The sequence below is a fragment of the Aquarana catesbeiana genome, linkage group LG01 (assembly GCF_042186555.1).
Source record: "Aquarana catesbeiana isolate 2022-GZ linkage group LG01, ASM4218655v1, whole genome shotgun sequence".
In the NCBI taxonomy this organism is placed as follows: domain Eukaryota; kingdom Metazoa; phylum Chordata; class Amphibia; order Anura; family Ranidae; genus Aquarana; species Aquarana catesbeiana.
Window position 1 is genome coordinate 380,671,430 of NC_133324.1, and position 18,180 is coordinate 380,689,609.

Consider the following 18,180-nt stretch of genomic DNA (forward strand, 5'->3'; position numbering starts at 1 on the left):
CTCCCAGTCTGAGCTCAGCTGAAGAGAAAATTTAAAAGGTAGAACTAAAATACATTTTCCTTCATATTGGATAGAGTAGGGGAGGGTTTGGATTACAACCTGTTAGTTTTTCTTTTGCCATTGGTGTCCCATCTAGGGGATTTCCATTTACTTCCTCTCCCATAGCCACAGAGAAAGAAAGAGGAAATCCTTCCAAAGTGAGGGTATCCCTGGTTGTCACCAGAACTGGTGTCCTCATTAAAAGATTTTTCCCTCCATTCTTGTTCTGGCAACAGCCCACGGTTTAGGATTTTCTGTCACTCTGTGTTAATAAACATGGCAAATACAGAGGGTGAATCTCCCCAACCGGGGCAAAAAGCAATAAAAACCTGACAGAGGTTCCTTTCCCCTCTATCCAAAACAAAACACTTTGCCATTAGTTATACCTTTAATTCCAGTATTTATATCGTAGGTATTCAGTTATTATGCAATACCGCCAGGTCAGCTACCTGGCACCAGCTTGTGATTGCATAGTAGATGACTGAGGTTATTGCTGTCCTGTCAACATTAACCTAATCAGCAGAATGACATACAGTACACTGGATTGCCTCACATTTTTCTCATTTAGTTGAAGATGTATATATGCCTGTAGTTCAAATTTCAAATTTCTAAATAGGAACCATATTTTACTGAATTTCTGGGGACTGCCCTAACATGAAAAAAACAAATTTTAGAGCCTAGGAACCTAAAGCCTAGGACACACACAGGCCAGTTCAATAGAAACTGGACTGACATTTGACCCGTGTGCAACGCAGCCGGTCCGACAGAAGCAGAGAGGAGCATGACTGAAAAAAGGTCTGCCGATCGACTCCTGACTGGAGTGGGGGGGCATCTAATAGTTAGTACAGTAGCTCTGACCTGAGAGGTTTTTGCCATTCAGCCTTCTGGGATGAACGAGAAAAAAAACAAAAAAAACAAAACACACACACACACACACACACAGTGTGTACTAGGCTTAAAGGACTGCACCACTGTCTCCTGCTGTTTCTGCACTTCCAATTGACAAAAGAACTCACACACTTTTTTTGGATTTCTTGTCTGGTATCTAGATAATCAATGATGACCATCTTCACCTAGGCACACTTAAAAACGCCACCTCTAGCAACAAATACCTTTTACAAAAGTGCTTAACGGATAATGAGGCAAATATATTGGTACAATGAAAGAGGCAATCACCCCTACCATTAAAAGGCACCTAGATAAAAGATATCACCATGTTTAGGTGTGTGCCATATTTATCAGGTTTTTTATAGCTGAACTTGTTAGTATTTGACTGCTTCCAGCATGAATGAGGCATGCTGTTAGATCCAACTGGAAGTTTGAGACGCCACATTACAAGTGTCAGTCAGTCAATTAGAGTTGACATCCCATTTTTAATTTTTTTTCTACACATCCTCTGTCACAGATCAGCAGTGGGCGAGACGACCTCCTCACAGAATAGATACAAAATTAGAAAATAATGCAAACCAACATTTTGAGAGAATGTTGCACTGAAATGGCTATAAAATTTTACACCGCAAGGCTCTGCATTTTTTTTTTCCATTTTTTTTAATAAAAGACCCTTCGCTAAAAGGCCCAACCTAATTAAAAACAGCTTCTTCTGCAGCAGCGGCTTTGATTTCGCTTATTTACACATTAACTTCAGCCTCCTTTTGGAAAATCGAGTCTATTCACTGTAACACGCAGGCCCTTTTATCTGCCCTGGACAGCATTTTCTCCAGCAGATGAAGTAGATGCCGATTGATTTGCTGTCGAGCATGGTAAATTAATAGCAACAAATTGCTGAGGGCCCAGCTCGCTGCTTCACCATGCTTCGGCAGTTTTGCTTTATTTGCTCCATGATGGGCAGCAGTCAGCCCTCTTCAAGTCAATTTCTTCTTAACAACCTGCAATACTTTTCAATGGTGAAAATAGAGCTATTCCTTGTAAGTCAAAAATCAATATCCTATAGCCCTTAGAAAATGCTAAACAAGCAGTATTGGCAATCCACTTGGTACTAGAGGGTATCAGATATAAAGCTAATCCATACGGCCTCCCTCCTTCAAGTTATTACAGTTTGCTAAAAGGATTCTAATGCCATTTATCATCATTTGCCATCGACTGCTGCATCTACAATTATGACATCCTATCGGGCTGCCGAGTCCTTTCATGTCTGCTCAATTAATATTTCAGCAGCACTTCAAAATGGCTGTTGCCCAGGTCTAGCAATAAAATTTACATGGCAAGAGTAACAGATTCGTTTTCAGGCGGCGCGGCTTTATTTAACCCCTTTTTTGCAGCCTGGGGCTCAATGGAAAAAAAACAAAAACGCTATGATATATCCAGCAAAATAAGCCAACTTCGTGGTTCCACATTAGGTATTTAACTAAGCTGGACTTACACTCCAAACAGGGGGGGGGGGGGGGGCGCACTCTCTCTCTCCACAGGGTTAAACCAAAAATTTGAAAAAAAAAAAAAAAAAATATTAAAAACAATATATTCGATATACACACACACTTATCACAGGAGGCATTCAAATTGTTATTCCTCCCATGTCACTGGCTACTGACATTCAAAGACCTCCAAAAACAGAGCATAAAAAAAAAAAAAAAAAAAAAAAAAAAAAATATTATATATATATATTATACATGCATTGAGCATCGAGACTCTAGCTATTTACTCAGTTACCAAAATTTGAATTAATTATGTTCTCAAACATAATTGTTAAAAATTGGCAACATTACACAGGCTTAATTAAGATTAAATCCAATTTACTAAATGTACTTTAATTGGTACTAATTACATTAGCTTTCCTTTCAGAATGACAAATTCCCCATAGGTTTCGCTTTAATAGTCTTCTATCAAAATCAACACTGGATGACTGATGATGAGCATCAAAACAAGGGAAGGGCTGGGCACATCGACCCCACATCGCTACAGCCGAGTATGTTTATCCTTTCATCAATTTGCCAAGTCACAAATCACAGTTCTGCTTCAATCACAGCCTTCATTTTCTGTTCCACTGAAATATCCAACAAAAATATATGTGTGCTTGAAAATGGGCCAAGAAAACAAGATAGAATTCACAGGGAGATAGGAAAAAAAACAAAACTAAATTTCAAACACGCAGGAGGTTTAAAATAGCAGGGCCGCCAATTACTAGGGGTACTTCTATGGTCTCTGGAGAACCCTGCTCTTGAACCCTGAAAGGCATAAATCTAATAAGCTGAACCCGATCTGTAACACTATGTCCAAACATGCCGCAGGGCAACTTCACAGAATTCTAACCTGCTTTCTATTACAAGGGTATCGAGTAAGTACATCTGGATGAGCGCCTGAGAGGAACCAAGGCCGTCTGTCTAGTGGATGAAAACAAAGACGGATATATCCCCCCCCCCCCCCCTCGTCCCCTCCCTTCCCTCTTCTGCTCTGGTGAAAAGAGGAGGAAGCAGAGATTAAAAGGAAATATATAAGTAGGATGTTTTTCCAGGGCTGTCTGTAGTTCCTAATGCGATAAACAGCCTGCAGGATTTTGTGTAAGATTGCATTTAAGGAAGGCTGTATAAAGATCAATTTTGAAGTCGAAGGGAGATTACCAAGGTTCTCTTTTAAGCTGTAAAACTCAAGACGAATTTAAAGGACTGGGTGGAAATATGACAGCATAATCTAACTCATAAAATTCAGCAAATTCCCTTCTAAAAATGCAGACAGATATAAATAAATATAGGGAGAAACTGTGCTGCAGAAAAGTATTGGACACATTTTCAAAAACAAGATTCAACATGACATTAAGCACTACATCTTAAATCATTAAACTGTTTAAAGCGACTAATTAATTTTCCAGCTAAAAACAGTGACATACAAAATTTAGAGCTCATATCACATTTAAAAACGCTGATAATTACAAAGCAGGTCTGGTGCGCCAATTCACTGGGGCCATCAGGAATTGATGAAGTCCATAAGTATTACTAGGTTGTTTACATTACTAATTTGAACAAAAAAATGACAGTAATGGAAAATTATATTCTAATTAAACTTAATCCTCAGTAATCCTCTATTCCAATCATAATTACACATACAACTTCCCATTAAAGTGTAAGCACAACCCTTAACATAATTTTTCTTACAATGTTTGGAATTAAAATGTCATTTATCTCTTGAAATTGTAATCAACCAGGGAGTGTGATTGCTTTGATTTTAGCACAATTAGTATTTTATAAGAGAGGAATTATGTTTGTAGTCCTTAACACCCATACATCATTCATAGCACACATTATCTCAGCAGCTTTACAAAAAGCGACCAATCCCATAGTCCAAGCATGAAAACCTTTTATATCTCTCACCAACAACACAGAAGGAATTACTCCATTATATACTCGCAAAATAAATGACCACATTGAAGTCAAATATAACCTACATACAAGAGACCTGCTTATATGCAAACACTGTCCCCAATAGAGCAAATAAAAAACAGCAAAATGTTTATCTATCATCCCACATGATTCACACAGAATAGGAAAATATTTTTTTTTTGTTCCTGGGGTATAAAAAACACCTGTCTACAGAAATCAGACAGTGCATGAACCATGGTGGCAAGAGCCAAGGAAAAAAAAAATAAAATTAAAATAAAAAAAAAAAAAAAAAAAAACCCACACACACACACACACACACACACACACACACGTCTTAAAAGCAAAATATATTTCTTAATGCAAAAGCATAACAAAAAAAAAATCTTTAAATAACTATTGGTAATAAAAACATGGGTTCAAGGAAAGGATTCCGTTCATCAAAAGGAAATAGTTTAACATACCTGTTTGTGCATTTCAATATTCAGCCCATACGACATCTCATAGTACTAGAGAAGAGAATAGAAAATAGAAAAGCCATTAGATAGCCTTCAAGCACCAAGAAGCTTTATCATATGACAGCGGCACATCCAATACTTTAACCTATAATCTAGCTGCTGCCTCCAGCAACACAAGTCTGCTATGTAAAAACTATAAAGAGAAATTGAGAGAGACATTTTTAGCTGGCTGTACGGCTTTCTTACCATGACATAATGCCGCTGCATCTCCGTCTTCTCGCTGGCCAATTTCTCACATTCCAGTTTCAAGCTGCACAAAGCAATGACAAAAATGGTCATATTTACACTGCACTGACTTTTACCACAGCCATTTGAACGCAGTCATCAAGAAGACAGAATTAGGGCTGGTTTATGTTCCTGTGAAGCACTTATGAGGTAGCTTGTCCTATTGGCTCCAAACATCTTAAACTCTAGCCTCTGACAACAGAACAGACTTAACACTTTAACGTCTGGAAGAAATCACTCATGCACACGCAACATCTGCTGGCACTAGTGGCTGATCAGCGATTCAGCAATAGGAGAATGGTACCCTCATACACTGAAGCTATTGCCACAATAAATGTCCTGTTATTACACACTGAAAAGATTGTAAAGACATCAGAAAAGTGTGATGGATACAACATGAAGGCCATTTACCACCAAAAGCAAATCTACAAAAAGCAGCCAAAATATCGCAAGAAGAGCGAAGAGCAATGATCTGCGTTAACCCAACTTTCACCGCTATAGATTACAACAGTCACAGTGAAAGATGACAGTCCCATTATTTGCCATCAGTTGCAGTATTTTGCCTTAATAAAAATTAAAAAAAAAAGCCAACATAAACCAGATTTTAATTAAAACACACCACTTATAAACAAATAACTGAAAGCTCCATCAAAAGACTGAGAAATAAATCTAAAAATGATTGCACACTAATATATTTAGACACTGCTTGGTTCCTATGATCTTTTTAGTGTTTGTGTATATGTATATATATTTTCTCACACACATTGAAAGATCATAGGAACCAAGCAGTGTCTAAATATTAGCATGCAATCATTTTTAGAGCTTGTCCTCCATTCATTGATACCAGTATAGGAATGTGAGATAGAGATATAGAATAAAAATTATATATATATATATATATATATATATATATATATATATATATATATATACACATACATACACATATATATACATATATATATATATATATATATATATATATATATATATATATATATATATATATATATATATATATATATATACACACACACGTTCTATTACTACCCTGAGCTTGATATACTAAACACATCCAAATCAGAAGGCATTCATATAAAAAACGCACATCCCAATTCATTTCAGCCATTCACCACCAAAATGTCATGCACTGCAACAGTAAGCACTGCATGTCACACGTAAAAAGGAATTAGTGTAAATAGTGCAAGCCAAGATTTCTAACAATTTTGGGATCACAGATCCTCTGCAAATCTGGGATTTCTCACTATGCCAATTCTAGCTTTTTTGTGCCCAGAAGTCATAACACCATAGAATAAAAGATGTATTGAAGTATAGCACATGTATGAATGGCATGCAATTTTACATTTATTCCAGTCAGTAAGATATTTCAGTTATGCAGGCCAAATATTTCTTTATCCTCAGCAGTATGCCAAATGCCACCCCATCTGTAGAGTTGCCAAAGGCTTGTTAATAGGGTTTCCAATGCAGAGGAAGCAAGCACTGTTCACCTATGATCTACAGCACTAGAGGAGGTAATCCACACAGAGGTGGCATCACCCCCAAAGTAAACTTCAGCAGTGCCTATGCACCATTGTTACAACAGTTCAGCAGTTTAGAAAAGCACATGCTTGCAATCCTAGATAATGGGTATACTCTGCCACATACTTGGCTCTGAGAAGTGAAGGTGTTTTAACTCGTATTTCCTATAGGAAAAGGCCAAACCCTTTCAACAGTTAACACCTTATGTACACAAAGAAAAAAAAAAATAGACTGACAACAAGGGCTAAGCAAACAGAAGGATCAGCTAGAGTAAACAGTATTACCTGTGGTACTGAGCCTGTAAAAACTGAAACTCCTCCTTAATCCGATCACACGATTCGGATATGGTGAATTTGAAGGGCTGAGCTGGCTGATGTGGAGCCTAAAAAACAAAAAAAACAAAATTTAATTAATTATGAAATCATCAGGCCAGGCTGTCTTCTTTGCCAGAAAGGCGTGGGTATGCTCTATATAAAAAAAAAAAAAAAAAAAAAAAAAAAAAAAAAAAAAAAAAAAAAGGCGAGGATTATTCCTAACACAAAACCAAAGTCCAAGAAGTGTAAAGAGATTAGGAGACAAAAAAAAAAAAAGCTATGCTTCTCAATCATAACTGGGTAATAAATGAATAAAAGGACATCTGTAGCACACAGGTGGTTTGGAGCAGACAGGTTTTAGAAAGTAATTTCTCAACTTTGCCCCCAAGTCTAGTACAGTGAGAGATATGGCCAAATACACTTAGCAGGCTCCAGACAGGTAATGTGTGTGTGCTGAATACATAGTGACCTTGGGGGGGATGCTGCAGCCTGAAAATTACTAAATCTTTTCTACTTTATTACACACTAAGATTAAACAAAACAATTCCACTCTTGTGTAAATATACACACATACGACATTACAAAACAAATCCCTTAGTCATAGCAACCCAGATTGTGATAATCATAAAGTTACAAATGTGCTAATGAATACATGATATATTTATAAATAAAAAAAATATTAATATATACACTTTTTTCTCTTCCTCCATATTTAGTCCCAAACACAGTGGTCAATATCTAACAGGCTAAGTATTAAAAGTGTTTTTGTGTTGGATTTATGAGAGCAGAGATTGATGTGGCACCACTGCCTAGGGCTGCAGGATATAATGTCCCCATTAACGATCAGTACTTTTATGTCGGAGGGGAAAAAAAAAAAATCCACCAGGAGGGTGATCATGCTTCTCTTATTGCAGGGCCTCTGAAGATTAGTTTTGTCTGAGTGCATAAGGAAATGGCCTCATCATGAGCATATTTCTTTTTACTAAGGTCATTTGCTGGAGAGAGAAGATCAGATCACTTGGGCGGGGGAAGTCAATCTCCTATCAGCCTATTCTGTCTACACAATAGTGTATTAAAGGATCACTGTATGTTCCAATTACATTTGGGTTAATAGCCGGAAATGCGAGGAGACCTAACTTGTTCAAATGCAGGCTACAAAGCCTTGAAGGGGTTTTAATAATTATTAGTCTCTACAACCTGAATAAGGAATCAGACGACACACTTAAGCTTCTTAAAGAAGCAATGAAGCTAGAATGTCTACTTTCTGTTTTCCTGCGGCCACACAGGGTAACCCCCCCCCCCCCCCCCAAACAAGAAAAAAAAAAAATAGCTGTCACTTGAAAGAGCTTTAGCCACATCATTAGTTTGTCAGGCAACATCCCTGCATTCTGGAGGCTAAAGATTAAAGCATCCAACCCCTGATCAATACATTTTATGATGGAACATAAATGCCAAAGTGGATTTAATGTTTTTGCAATTAGCTAAACAAACAAAACACAAGGCAAATGGGGGAACGCTAAGATGGCAAGATGAACACAGGTCAAAGATGAGAAAGACCTCACAGTGTATTATGCCAGGAGGAAAGCACACAATCCAAGATAAGCAAAGCAAGGGCTGGGAGGGAGAGAGAACAGCAATGTCCAATATAAGCAGAAGGAGAGGGGGGGGGGGGGGAATGGGGTGACTTCCAAAGACCAAATGTTACAGCTCACTCCATGTGGGGGGGGGGGGGGGTCTCACCCACTGACAATGGCTTATTCAGCTCCAGCCTCAACTGTCCCATTTGCAACCATCAAATCTCATTCAGTGAACACTGCTTTTTTTTTTTCCTTCCTCCCTCTCTGATTTTACATAACAATTGTCACATTGTAACCCAGAATACAAACATTTGACTCGTTTGTGTCCTGAGAGATTATAAAAGCTATAAAAAAAAAAAAAAAAAAAGAGAGCGAGAGAAAGTCCAATTGAAGGCTCTATATGAGGGACATGGGAAGCTTAGCATTAGGGGAGGGGTCAGGAATGCACAGAGGACCACACGGTGATCAGAGACACACACACACAGGATGGGGGGGGGGGAGAAGGAAACTGGAGGAAGAGTATGAGAAAGAGAAACATATGGGGGAGAGAGACAGACTAGGGGGAAGAGAAATGTGAGAGACATGAGGGGCAGACACGAGATTTGGGGAGCAAAAGAACAACTGGGGGAAGAGGAGTGTGAGAGACACAGAGGGGGGAGGAGTGAGAGAAAAGAGAGAGACCCTGTGGGAAAAGAAAGAGAAGAGACACAGGATGGAGGGAGTAAGAGAGATTGGGGAAAGAGTGTGAGACACACACCAGAAAGAGAAGAGAGAGGGGGGGGGAGAAGAGAGAGGGGGGGGGAGAAGAGAGAGAAGGGGGGAAGGAGAGAGAGAGAGAGAGAGAGAGAGAGAGAGAGAGAGAGAGAGAGAGAGAGAGAGAGAGAGAGAGAGAGAGAGAGAGAGAGAGAGAGAGAGAGAGAAACCACAGCCAGTGACAGGAAGCAAGAGAGAGACATGGGGGGGGGTAGAGAGCCATATGGGGGGGCAGGCAAGCCATATGGGGGAGAGGATGGGGAAGAGAGGGTTTAGAGAGGCATGGAGTGTGAGAAGAGTGTGTGGAGGGAGTAGAAGGAGGGGGGCCTATGGAGACATGAATAGTGTGACAACACACAGCCATGATTCCAGGCTGGAACAAAGAAGTGGGGGGGAAGTGTCCTCTGTCACTCACCGGGTGCCTGGACTGGGGATACATCTTGCTGAGGTCTCGAATCATCCAAGCCGTTGGTTAGGTGCCTCTCCCAGGAGCAGGAAGGTTCATTGACTAATTGTCGGAGAGGAGAAGGAGGGGGGGGGATCCCCCTGTGAGAGAAGGGGGGGAGGAGGAGGGAGGGAGGCAGAGCGTGTGATCCGGCTAATAACACTGCTGCCCCCGGGGTCCCACTGTTAATAGCAATGCTAATGCTGCTGCTGGCCAGCCTGCGGGTGTGTGAGGTCCCCCGAGCGAAGCGTTCCACATTCCAGGGGGGGGGGGATGGATGAATTGGGGGGTGTCAGGGCCCCGCTCTCATGGTGTACACCCGGGTATATCCAGCTGACAGGTGACACCACAAAGCGCACGGCTCGGACACAACTTTGTGACGGAAGGCGGCGCTCAGTCCGTCCGGTGTTATGTAGTAATCTCCTCCCGGAGAGGCGCCCCGCTCGGTGCTGGTATCGCTGCCCTCGGCGGTAGTACTGCTGATGCTGGTGGTGTTGTTGTTGTAACCCGTCTGCTCTTTCCAGTCAACCCTTAAATCCCACGGCAGGAAGTGTCCCTTTCTTCTCCTTTTCTTCTCCTTCGGTGAAGCAGCCACACATGCACTCACTCACACGTCGAGGGTAAAAAGAGGAAAAAGCACCGCCGGTAGGAAGGAGGAGGAGGGGAGAAAATCCCACACAAACCAGGCTACCGCTCTCAGTAGCTCCAACAACACGCTCTGTGTAGGTGACTTCTATGACCAAATTTAGCAGCAGCAAATCATTAACATTCTGATACATATTCACAACATTGAAGGGAAAACACGGCGCGCTGCCGGGAATTGTAGTCCTCGGGCCCCGACCGGTCCCTTCCCTCAGCTGGCGTTAACGGCACACGAAAACTACAGCTCCCAGAGACACCCGCGACTTTACGACCCGCCCGAGAACCCGACGACGTGCCCCCCTAACCAATCGGAAGCAAAGGAACGTTAATCGCCACTCTCCTACGACTGCCTATCATTTCGCATTTGACCAATAAGCTGAGACGGAGGGGGCCTGTGTCACTGGCTAGCACCCACGTGGGGGAGGACGTATCCGATTCCTTCTCGTCCTCTTTGTCCTCCCGCTCCCATCCAATCGGCTGCGCAGTGCGCTCGTAAGCCTTCCCCGGGCGGTGTAATGAGGGAGGGCGGGGGCGGGGTTTCCGTATAACGAGCAGGCGAACAGGGGAAACATTTGTCCGGCTGTCAATCAAAGTAACGTGGGGTCGCCCGCTCGCTGCTAGTCTGTGGATGAGCTGCTGCTGCTCTGTGTGGCAATCTGTGGTGAAAACAAGCATGGAGGCATGAGGAGTTATGAGGGAGGGGTGCTTGTACTCCTACATCACCGCACGTCCTCCTCCTCCCTCCTCTTGCTCCCTTGTCCTATGTTAGCTATCACCCACATCAAGGAATGTTGGCTAATTAGATTCCAGTGTCTCCTTAAAGAGACAAGACTAGCCTTGTGCAACGTGCTGAAAAATCCATGCTAAGTGAAGACAGAGAAGGAGGGATCGGCCATAACCTACTTCCCTTGGCTCATACCAATTTTACGCACCACTGGAGCTGCCATCGTTTTCATGTGAGAAGAAGAGGGGGGGCTGGGCGTGAGGGAGAAGCTGTTCTGTGCTATTTACAGAGCCAACATGCTGTTCGGATGGCTGAGCCCCTAACCCACCTCAATTGGATTGCTGTGCGTTATGATTGCCTTCCACAACCACCCCCGCGTCCGTACACTGCCTAGTCTACCGTATACCGCTTATGTCGTCGCAAACATGTCATTCGTCAGCCATTGAAATATCAAAACAATGCGACGTGTATATTATCGTTCGAAAATACAACGAAGGGAATTTACTAAATCTGGAGCAGCTGTCTGCAGTAACCAATCAGCTTCTAGCTTTCATTTTCAAAGCCTAAACCAATCGATTTAACGGTTTCAAAAAAACAGTTACATTCCTGGCATGCTGGGAATGCTAACCGTCACATTTGCTTGTGTTCTCAGTCATACTGTCAAATCCTAAAAGGCTGGGGTTGTAAGTCAGTGGTCATCAACCCTGTCCTCAGGGCCCACTAACAGGCCAGGTTTGCAAGATAACTGAAATACATCACAGATGATATCATTTGCTGCTCAGTGATTGCAGTATTCTCATCTGCATCTCCCCAAGGTAATACAGAAAACCTGGCCTGTTAGTGGGCCCTGAGGACAGGGTTGATGACCACTGTTGTAAATGATCGCGTGTGCAGTATCAAGGTAGCTTCAGATCAAACAAAGACTAAAAGACTACGATGGCAGCTTCCTTGGCTAAAAAGTATGGGAGGGTTTACTGCCGGTTCACACTAGTGCGATTCCAGACCAGGGGCGGATCCGGGGGGGGGGCAATTGCCACCCCCGAGAAATCTGTTGCAGGCCGGGTGAGCTCCGCGGGCGGCTCCACCGCCGGTGGATAAGAGAGCAGGCAGCTCCGCAGGAGTGCCGGGAAGCTCCGTTTGAGGGCGGGCAGGCAGGAGAGAGAGCGGATTGGCCGGGCTGCCAGGTGGCTCTGTGTGTGGATGGGTGGGTGAGACTGAGCAGGCTAGGTGTGTGTGTGGGGGTGGCTGGCCAATCAGCGAGCCGACGGGCAGGGGAGCAGAGAGATGACATCTCTCACCGCCCCCACATCTCTGCAGTAACTTCCGCCCTCACTGTGCAGGTAGCGTGGGCAGCAGGGAGATTACATTATCTCTCAGCTGCCTGTCTCTGGGACAAGGAAACAGACAAGCAAAACACCACCTTACCTGGCACGTGACAATCCACATCTGGTGGCAAGTGACAATCCGCATCTAGTGGCAGATGATGTGGCAAGTGACAATCCGCATCTAGTGGCAGCTGACGTAGCAAGTGACAATCCGCAACATGTTGCAGGTGTCAATCTGCATCTGGTGGCAGGCAAGTGACAATCCACAAAATGTGGCAGGCGACGGTGGCAAGTGACACGCTCGGGGTTCCCACTGATTCTGCATTATGGTGAGTTGAATGATTTCATTTTATATTACAATGTATTAATAGAAATAATGTGCTTCAATCATCCTGACACCATAACAACCATGGTGCCGGGATGATTAAAGCACCAACAACAGCCATTTCCCCGATAAATTGTCCGCAAAAAAAAACGTATTTTCTGTCAGTGCCCCTCCCGAGACTAGGCTCTGGATTCGCCCCTGTTCCAGACATCGCGTGTGATTTGCACGGCATTGCTGTGCACATCACATGCGATGTCTGTGCGATGCAAATTCGCATTGTATTTGGACCAAACTCATGCAGAACCCTTATTTTTTGTCCACACCAGAATCGGATCGCATGGGTGTTCAGGCCCAGGTTTGCAAACTGATTGCGGGGTGTCATTAAATTAACATACACTCCGCAATCAGTTCACACAAACAGATTTGCGATTTTGGTTTGCAGTGCGGATTTGCAGCAAATTCGCACGGCATCTAGTGTGAACTGAGCCTGAGTTCTGCTTTAACCACTTGCCGACTGTGTTATAGCCAAATGACGGCTACAGCACGAGCAGCTAGTTCTGAAGGACCCCACTGCGGGACACAGGCGGCACGCTCTGTGGGGTGCAGATTTATTTAACCACTTGCTTACTGGGCACTTAAACCCCCCTCCTGTCCAGACCAATTTTCAGTTTTCAGCGCTGTCGCATTTTGACAATTGCGCAGTCATACAACACTGTACCCAAATGAAATTTTTATTATTTTTTTTCCCCACAAATAGAGCTTTCTTTTGGTGGTATTTGATCACCTCTGCTTTTTTTTTATTTTTTGTTAAAAAAAATTGAAAGACCGAATTTAAAAAAAAAAATATATATTTTTTAAAATATTTTGTTATAAAATTTTGCAAACAGGTAATTTTTCTCCTTCATTGATGTACGCTGATGAGGCGGCACTGATGGGTGGCAATGATGGGCACTGATGGGTGGCAATAATGGGCACTGATTGCTTACACTGATGGCAGCACTGCTAGGTGGCACTGATTGGCACCACTGGTGGGCATTGATAGGTGGCACTTGTGGGTATGGATAGGTGGCACTCATGGGCACTGGCAGGCACAGATGAGGCAGATGTGCCTCCTTCCTCTTCGGGACCGATGTCCCTCTAACGTAAGCCGGTGATCGCCTTTTTTTTTCTCCTCACGCCGTTAGCATGAGGAGGAAAAAAAAACACTTACCGAGCTTTTGTTTACATCATGTGATCAGCTGTCATTGGCTGACAGCTGATCACTTGGTAAGGGGCCGGGATCGGCCCCTTACTCGGATCGTTGATCACCCGAGTCTTCGTGACTCGGTGATCACAGTGCGCGCACCGCGTGCCCTGCAGGGTGCTTGCACAGGGGAGGACGTCCTATGACGGCCTCCCGGAAATTGAGGTCCGCGCTGTGGCCGTCGTTCGGCTATGGCCTGGACCTCAAGTGGTTAAAGAGCCAATTAGTGGCTCTTTACCACGTGATCATCTGTGTCCAATCACAGATGTAAATAGAAGCCCCTTATCGGCACTCCTTTTCTCATGCTGACAGCATGAGAATTAAGGATGAGCTGAGGCGTGTTCGCAACTCCACATGCCCGCACCCGCCAGGAAGCTGACACTCCGCAGCGCTAATCACAGGCAGTGAGACATTTCCAGATCCACGGCTGCAGAGATCTGGAAATATCTCACTGCCTGAGATTAGCACTGCAGAGTGTCAGCTTCCTGGCAGGCATGTGGAGTTGCAAACACGAGAGAAGAAGGTTATTTATGGGAATTAAATGTGTAGGACTGCTAAAATCATTAAAACATGAGAAAAATGGAGCATGCAACAGGGGCCGCCTAGTTGCGAACACGCATGAGCTCATCCTTAATGAGGATCAGAGAAGAGAGTCGATAACCGGCTTCTCTAAAAAGGACATGCACACTGATAATCGGGGCAGCCAATGTGTGCCCACCAGTGCTGCCAATCGGTGCCTCCTCATCAGTGTCACCTAATGGTGCCACCTACCAGTGCCCATCAGTGCCCACCAGTGCCTCCTCATCAGTGCAGCTAGGGTTGCCACTTCATCCCTAAAACTGAACACGTATTAATCACACAGGTTCTGTGGCTCATTTAGGTGGTAATTAAACTCACTTGCTGCCTTATTTGCATTAAATTAGCCTCAGAACCTGTGTAATACATATGTGTTCGGGTTTAAAGGGATGAGGTGGCAACCCTATGTGCAGCCTATCATTGCCCATCAGTGTCCTTCAGTGCAGCCTCATCAGCGCACATTAGGGATAAGCCCGATGTCCGAGTCGAACGCAAGTTCGACTTGAATATCGGCCACTCGCCGAATTGCGAACATTATGGGGCGTTTGCGGCAAATTTGAGCATCACAGAACGCCCCGTCATGCGCTGTAAGATCGTAGTGCATTGATGTTTGATGATTGGCCAATCATAGCGCGCTCTGTTGTGAGAGCAATAATTGGCCAAAGGCAGGGTGCCTTTGGCCAATCGCGGCTCAGGGGGACTAAGTCCATGCCATATATATATATATATATATATATATATATATATATATATATATATATATATATATATATATATATATATTATACACTCTGCATTCAGTGTAGACTTGTCAGGAACCATGAATCACACTTTAACCACTTAAGGACCTTAAACACCTGGATTTTAGGTGTTTACATGTTTAAAACAGTTTTTTTTGCTAGAAAATTACTTAGAACCCCCAACCATCATATATGGTTTTTCTTCTAACACCCTAGAGAATAAAATGGCGGTCATTGTAATACTTTTTTTTTGCACCGTATTTGCGCAGCGGTCTTAAAAGCGCACTTTTTTTTGGAAAAAATTCACTTTTTTGAATAAAAAAATAAGACAACAGTAAAGTTAGCCCAATTCTTTTTTTATATTGTGAAATATAATGTTATGCCAAGTAAACTGATACCCAACATGTTTAAAATTGCGCCCGCCCGTGGAATGGCGTCAAACTTTTACCCTCAAAAATCTCCATAGGCGACGTTTAAAAAATTCTACAGGTTGCATATTTTGTGGTACAGAGGAGGTCTAGGGCTAGAATTATTGCTCTTGCTCTACCGGTCGCGTCGATACCTCACATGTGTGATTTGACCACCGTTTTCATATGCGGGCACTACTCGCGTATGCGTTCGCTTCTGCGCGCGAGCTTGTCGGGACGGGGGGGGGTTTAAATAATTTTTTATTATTTATTTTACATTGTTTTATTTTTACACTGTTTAAAAAAAAAAAATTGTGTCACTTATATTCCTGTTACAAGGAATGTATACATCCCTTGTAATAGAAAAAAGCATGACAGGACCTCTTAAATATGAGATCTGGGGTCAAAAAGACATCAGATCTCATATTTGCACTAAAATGCAATAAAAATAAATAAATAAAGTCATTTAAAAAAATGACATTTGAAAAAATGTGCCTTTAAGAGGCGTGGACGTAAGTGATGTTTTGACGTCGCTTCCGCCCAGCAGTGTCATGGAGACGAGTGGGCGCCATCTTAGCCTCACTCGTCTCCAGGCACAGGACGGAGACAGATGCGATCGCCTCCGCAGCTACCGACCGCTCCGGTAAGCGGCGGAGGGCACCGGATTGCGGCAGGAGGCCCCTCTCCCGCCACCGATAAAAGTGATCTTGCAGCGAATCCGCCGCAGGGACCACTTTTATCTGAAAGCCGGCTGCCCCATGAAAACGGGGATACCGGGGTTATTGCAGCTAGCTAGATATCCCCGTTTAAAGTTTGGACATACATCGTCGTGCGGGGGTCGGTAAGTGGTTAATAAAATGGTACAAACAGCGCAAACATAGTCAAGACATGACCAGGGTTTAGTAACAAGAGCAGGTAGTCAGAACAAGCCAGTAAAACAGGAATCCAGAGATCAGCGTAGTCAGAGGCAGCAAACAGGATCAGGAACCAGAAGGGAAGTCAGCCAGGCAAAAGTCTTTAACAGGAAAACACAACAGATAGTATCTGGATATGCTGACCAAGGCGGAGGCACAAGAGATCTAATGCAGTAGTTGAATCAGAAATGGGCTGGCGACTCAGATGGTCACATGGGAATTTGGTTACATGGGTACACGGGTACAGGCTACGCTGACGCGTTTCAGCTAAGAAGCCTTCATCAAAGTAGAGCAAGATCTAATGCAAGCAGCTTAAATAGCCAGCAGACTGATTGGCGAGCAGGATATGATCATCAGATGAGTCACTGTGGAATGAAGAGCATTGGCAATTAACCGACAGCTGAGCAGCCTGAGCTCTGAGAAGGGAGGGCTGAGCCCAGCCCTGACAGTACCCCCTCCTCAATGACCCCTCCCCTCAGAGGGCAACCAGGTTTGAGGGGAAAACGTCTATGGAAAGCACGGAGGAGGACAGGGGCATGTACGCCCGAGGATGAGACCCAAGAGCGCTCCTTTGGACTGTACCCTTTCCAATGAACCAGGTACTGTATGCGCCTATGAGATTCAATGATGGATTGTACTTCATACTCCTCATGGTTCTCAACCTGTACTAGGTGAGGATGTGGCACCGAGGTGGTGAAGCAATTGCACACCAAAGGTTTTAATAAGGAGACATGGAATACATTAGAGATACGCATATTAGAAGGAAGGTCTAAAGCGTAAGCCACTGGGGTAATCCTGCGGAGAATACGGAAAGGCTCAGTAAACAGTGGTGCCAATTTCAGTGAGGGAACACGGAGTTGGAGGTTGCGAGATGAGAGCCAAACCCTCTCCGCAACTTGGTTGGAGGGCACAGATAGGCGTCTGAGGTCAGCATGGAGTCTGTACCTCATTGGCACGTCTCAAGGACTCTTGGACCTGTATCCCAGTGGAACGAGGACCACGGAGATGCTCCTCTAACGCAGGAATACTCTGAAGAAAAATGAATTGGGCAACATGGATGGTTGGAACCCATAATTCACCATAAACAAAGACAATCGGGAAGCGATATTAACGGCACTATTGTGAGCAAACTCTGCCCAAGGTAAGAGATCTGACCAGTTGTTATGGTGGTCAGAAATATAGCAATGTATAAACTACTCCAAAGACTGGACGGGTCATATGCAGAAGAAAAGGAAAGCTTAATTCCCAACTGTGCACAAAAGGCTCTCCGAAACCTGGATACAAACTGGCTACCCCTGTCCGGGACAATAACCTTGGGTAGCCCATGTAATCAAAAGATCTCCCAAGCAAAAATGGATGCCAGTTCTTTGAATGTGGGCAACTTCTTAAGTGAAATGCAATGTGACATTTTCGAGAACCGGTCAACTACCATAAGGATAACTATGTTGCCCTGGGAGTTGGGTAACTCCACAATAAAATCCATAGACAGGTGGGTCCAAGGCCTCTCTCCATTGGGTATGGGTTGTAGAAAGCCCACTGGAATGGG

General features: G+C 43.6%; 1 protein-coding gene across 5 annotated transcripts in view; it reads right to left on the reverse strand.

Annotated features, from left to right (window-relative positions):
- The window catches only part of LOC141146947 (transducin-like enhancer protein 4), a 182,711-nt gene extending 172,183 nt beyond the window's left edge, over nucleotides 1–10,528 (reverse strand). For 3 of the 5 annotated variants that reach the window (XM_073633826.1, XM_073633818.1, XM_073633807.1), the window contains exons 1-4: nucleotides 9,709–10,526; nucleotides 6,934–7,031; nucleotides 5,072–5,135; nucleotides 4,832–4,876 (exon numbers count right to left, since the gene is read on the reverse strand). In XM_073633826.1, coding sequence (XP_073489927.1) covers nucleotides 4,832–4,876; nucleotides 5,072–5,135; nucleotides 6,934–7,031; nucleotides 9,709–9,753 — 252 coding nt within the window. In that variant the 5' untranslated portion in view covers nucleotides 9,754–10,526. Of the gene's footprint in view, nucleotides 1–4,831; nucleotides 4,877–5,071; nucleotides 5,136–6,933; nucleotides 7,032–9,708 lie in introns of all 5 variants that reach the window. The other 2 variants (XM_073633843.1, XM_073633834.1) reach the window with 1 other exon arrangement.
- Nucleotides 10,529–18,180: the final 7,652 nt, after the last annotated feature.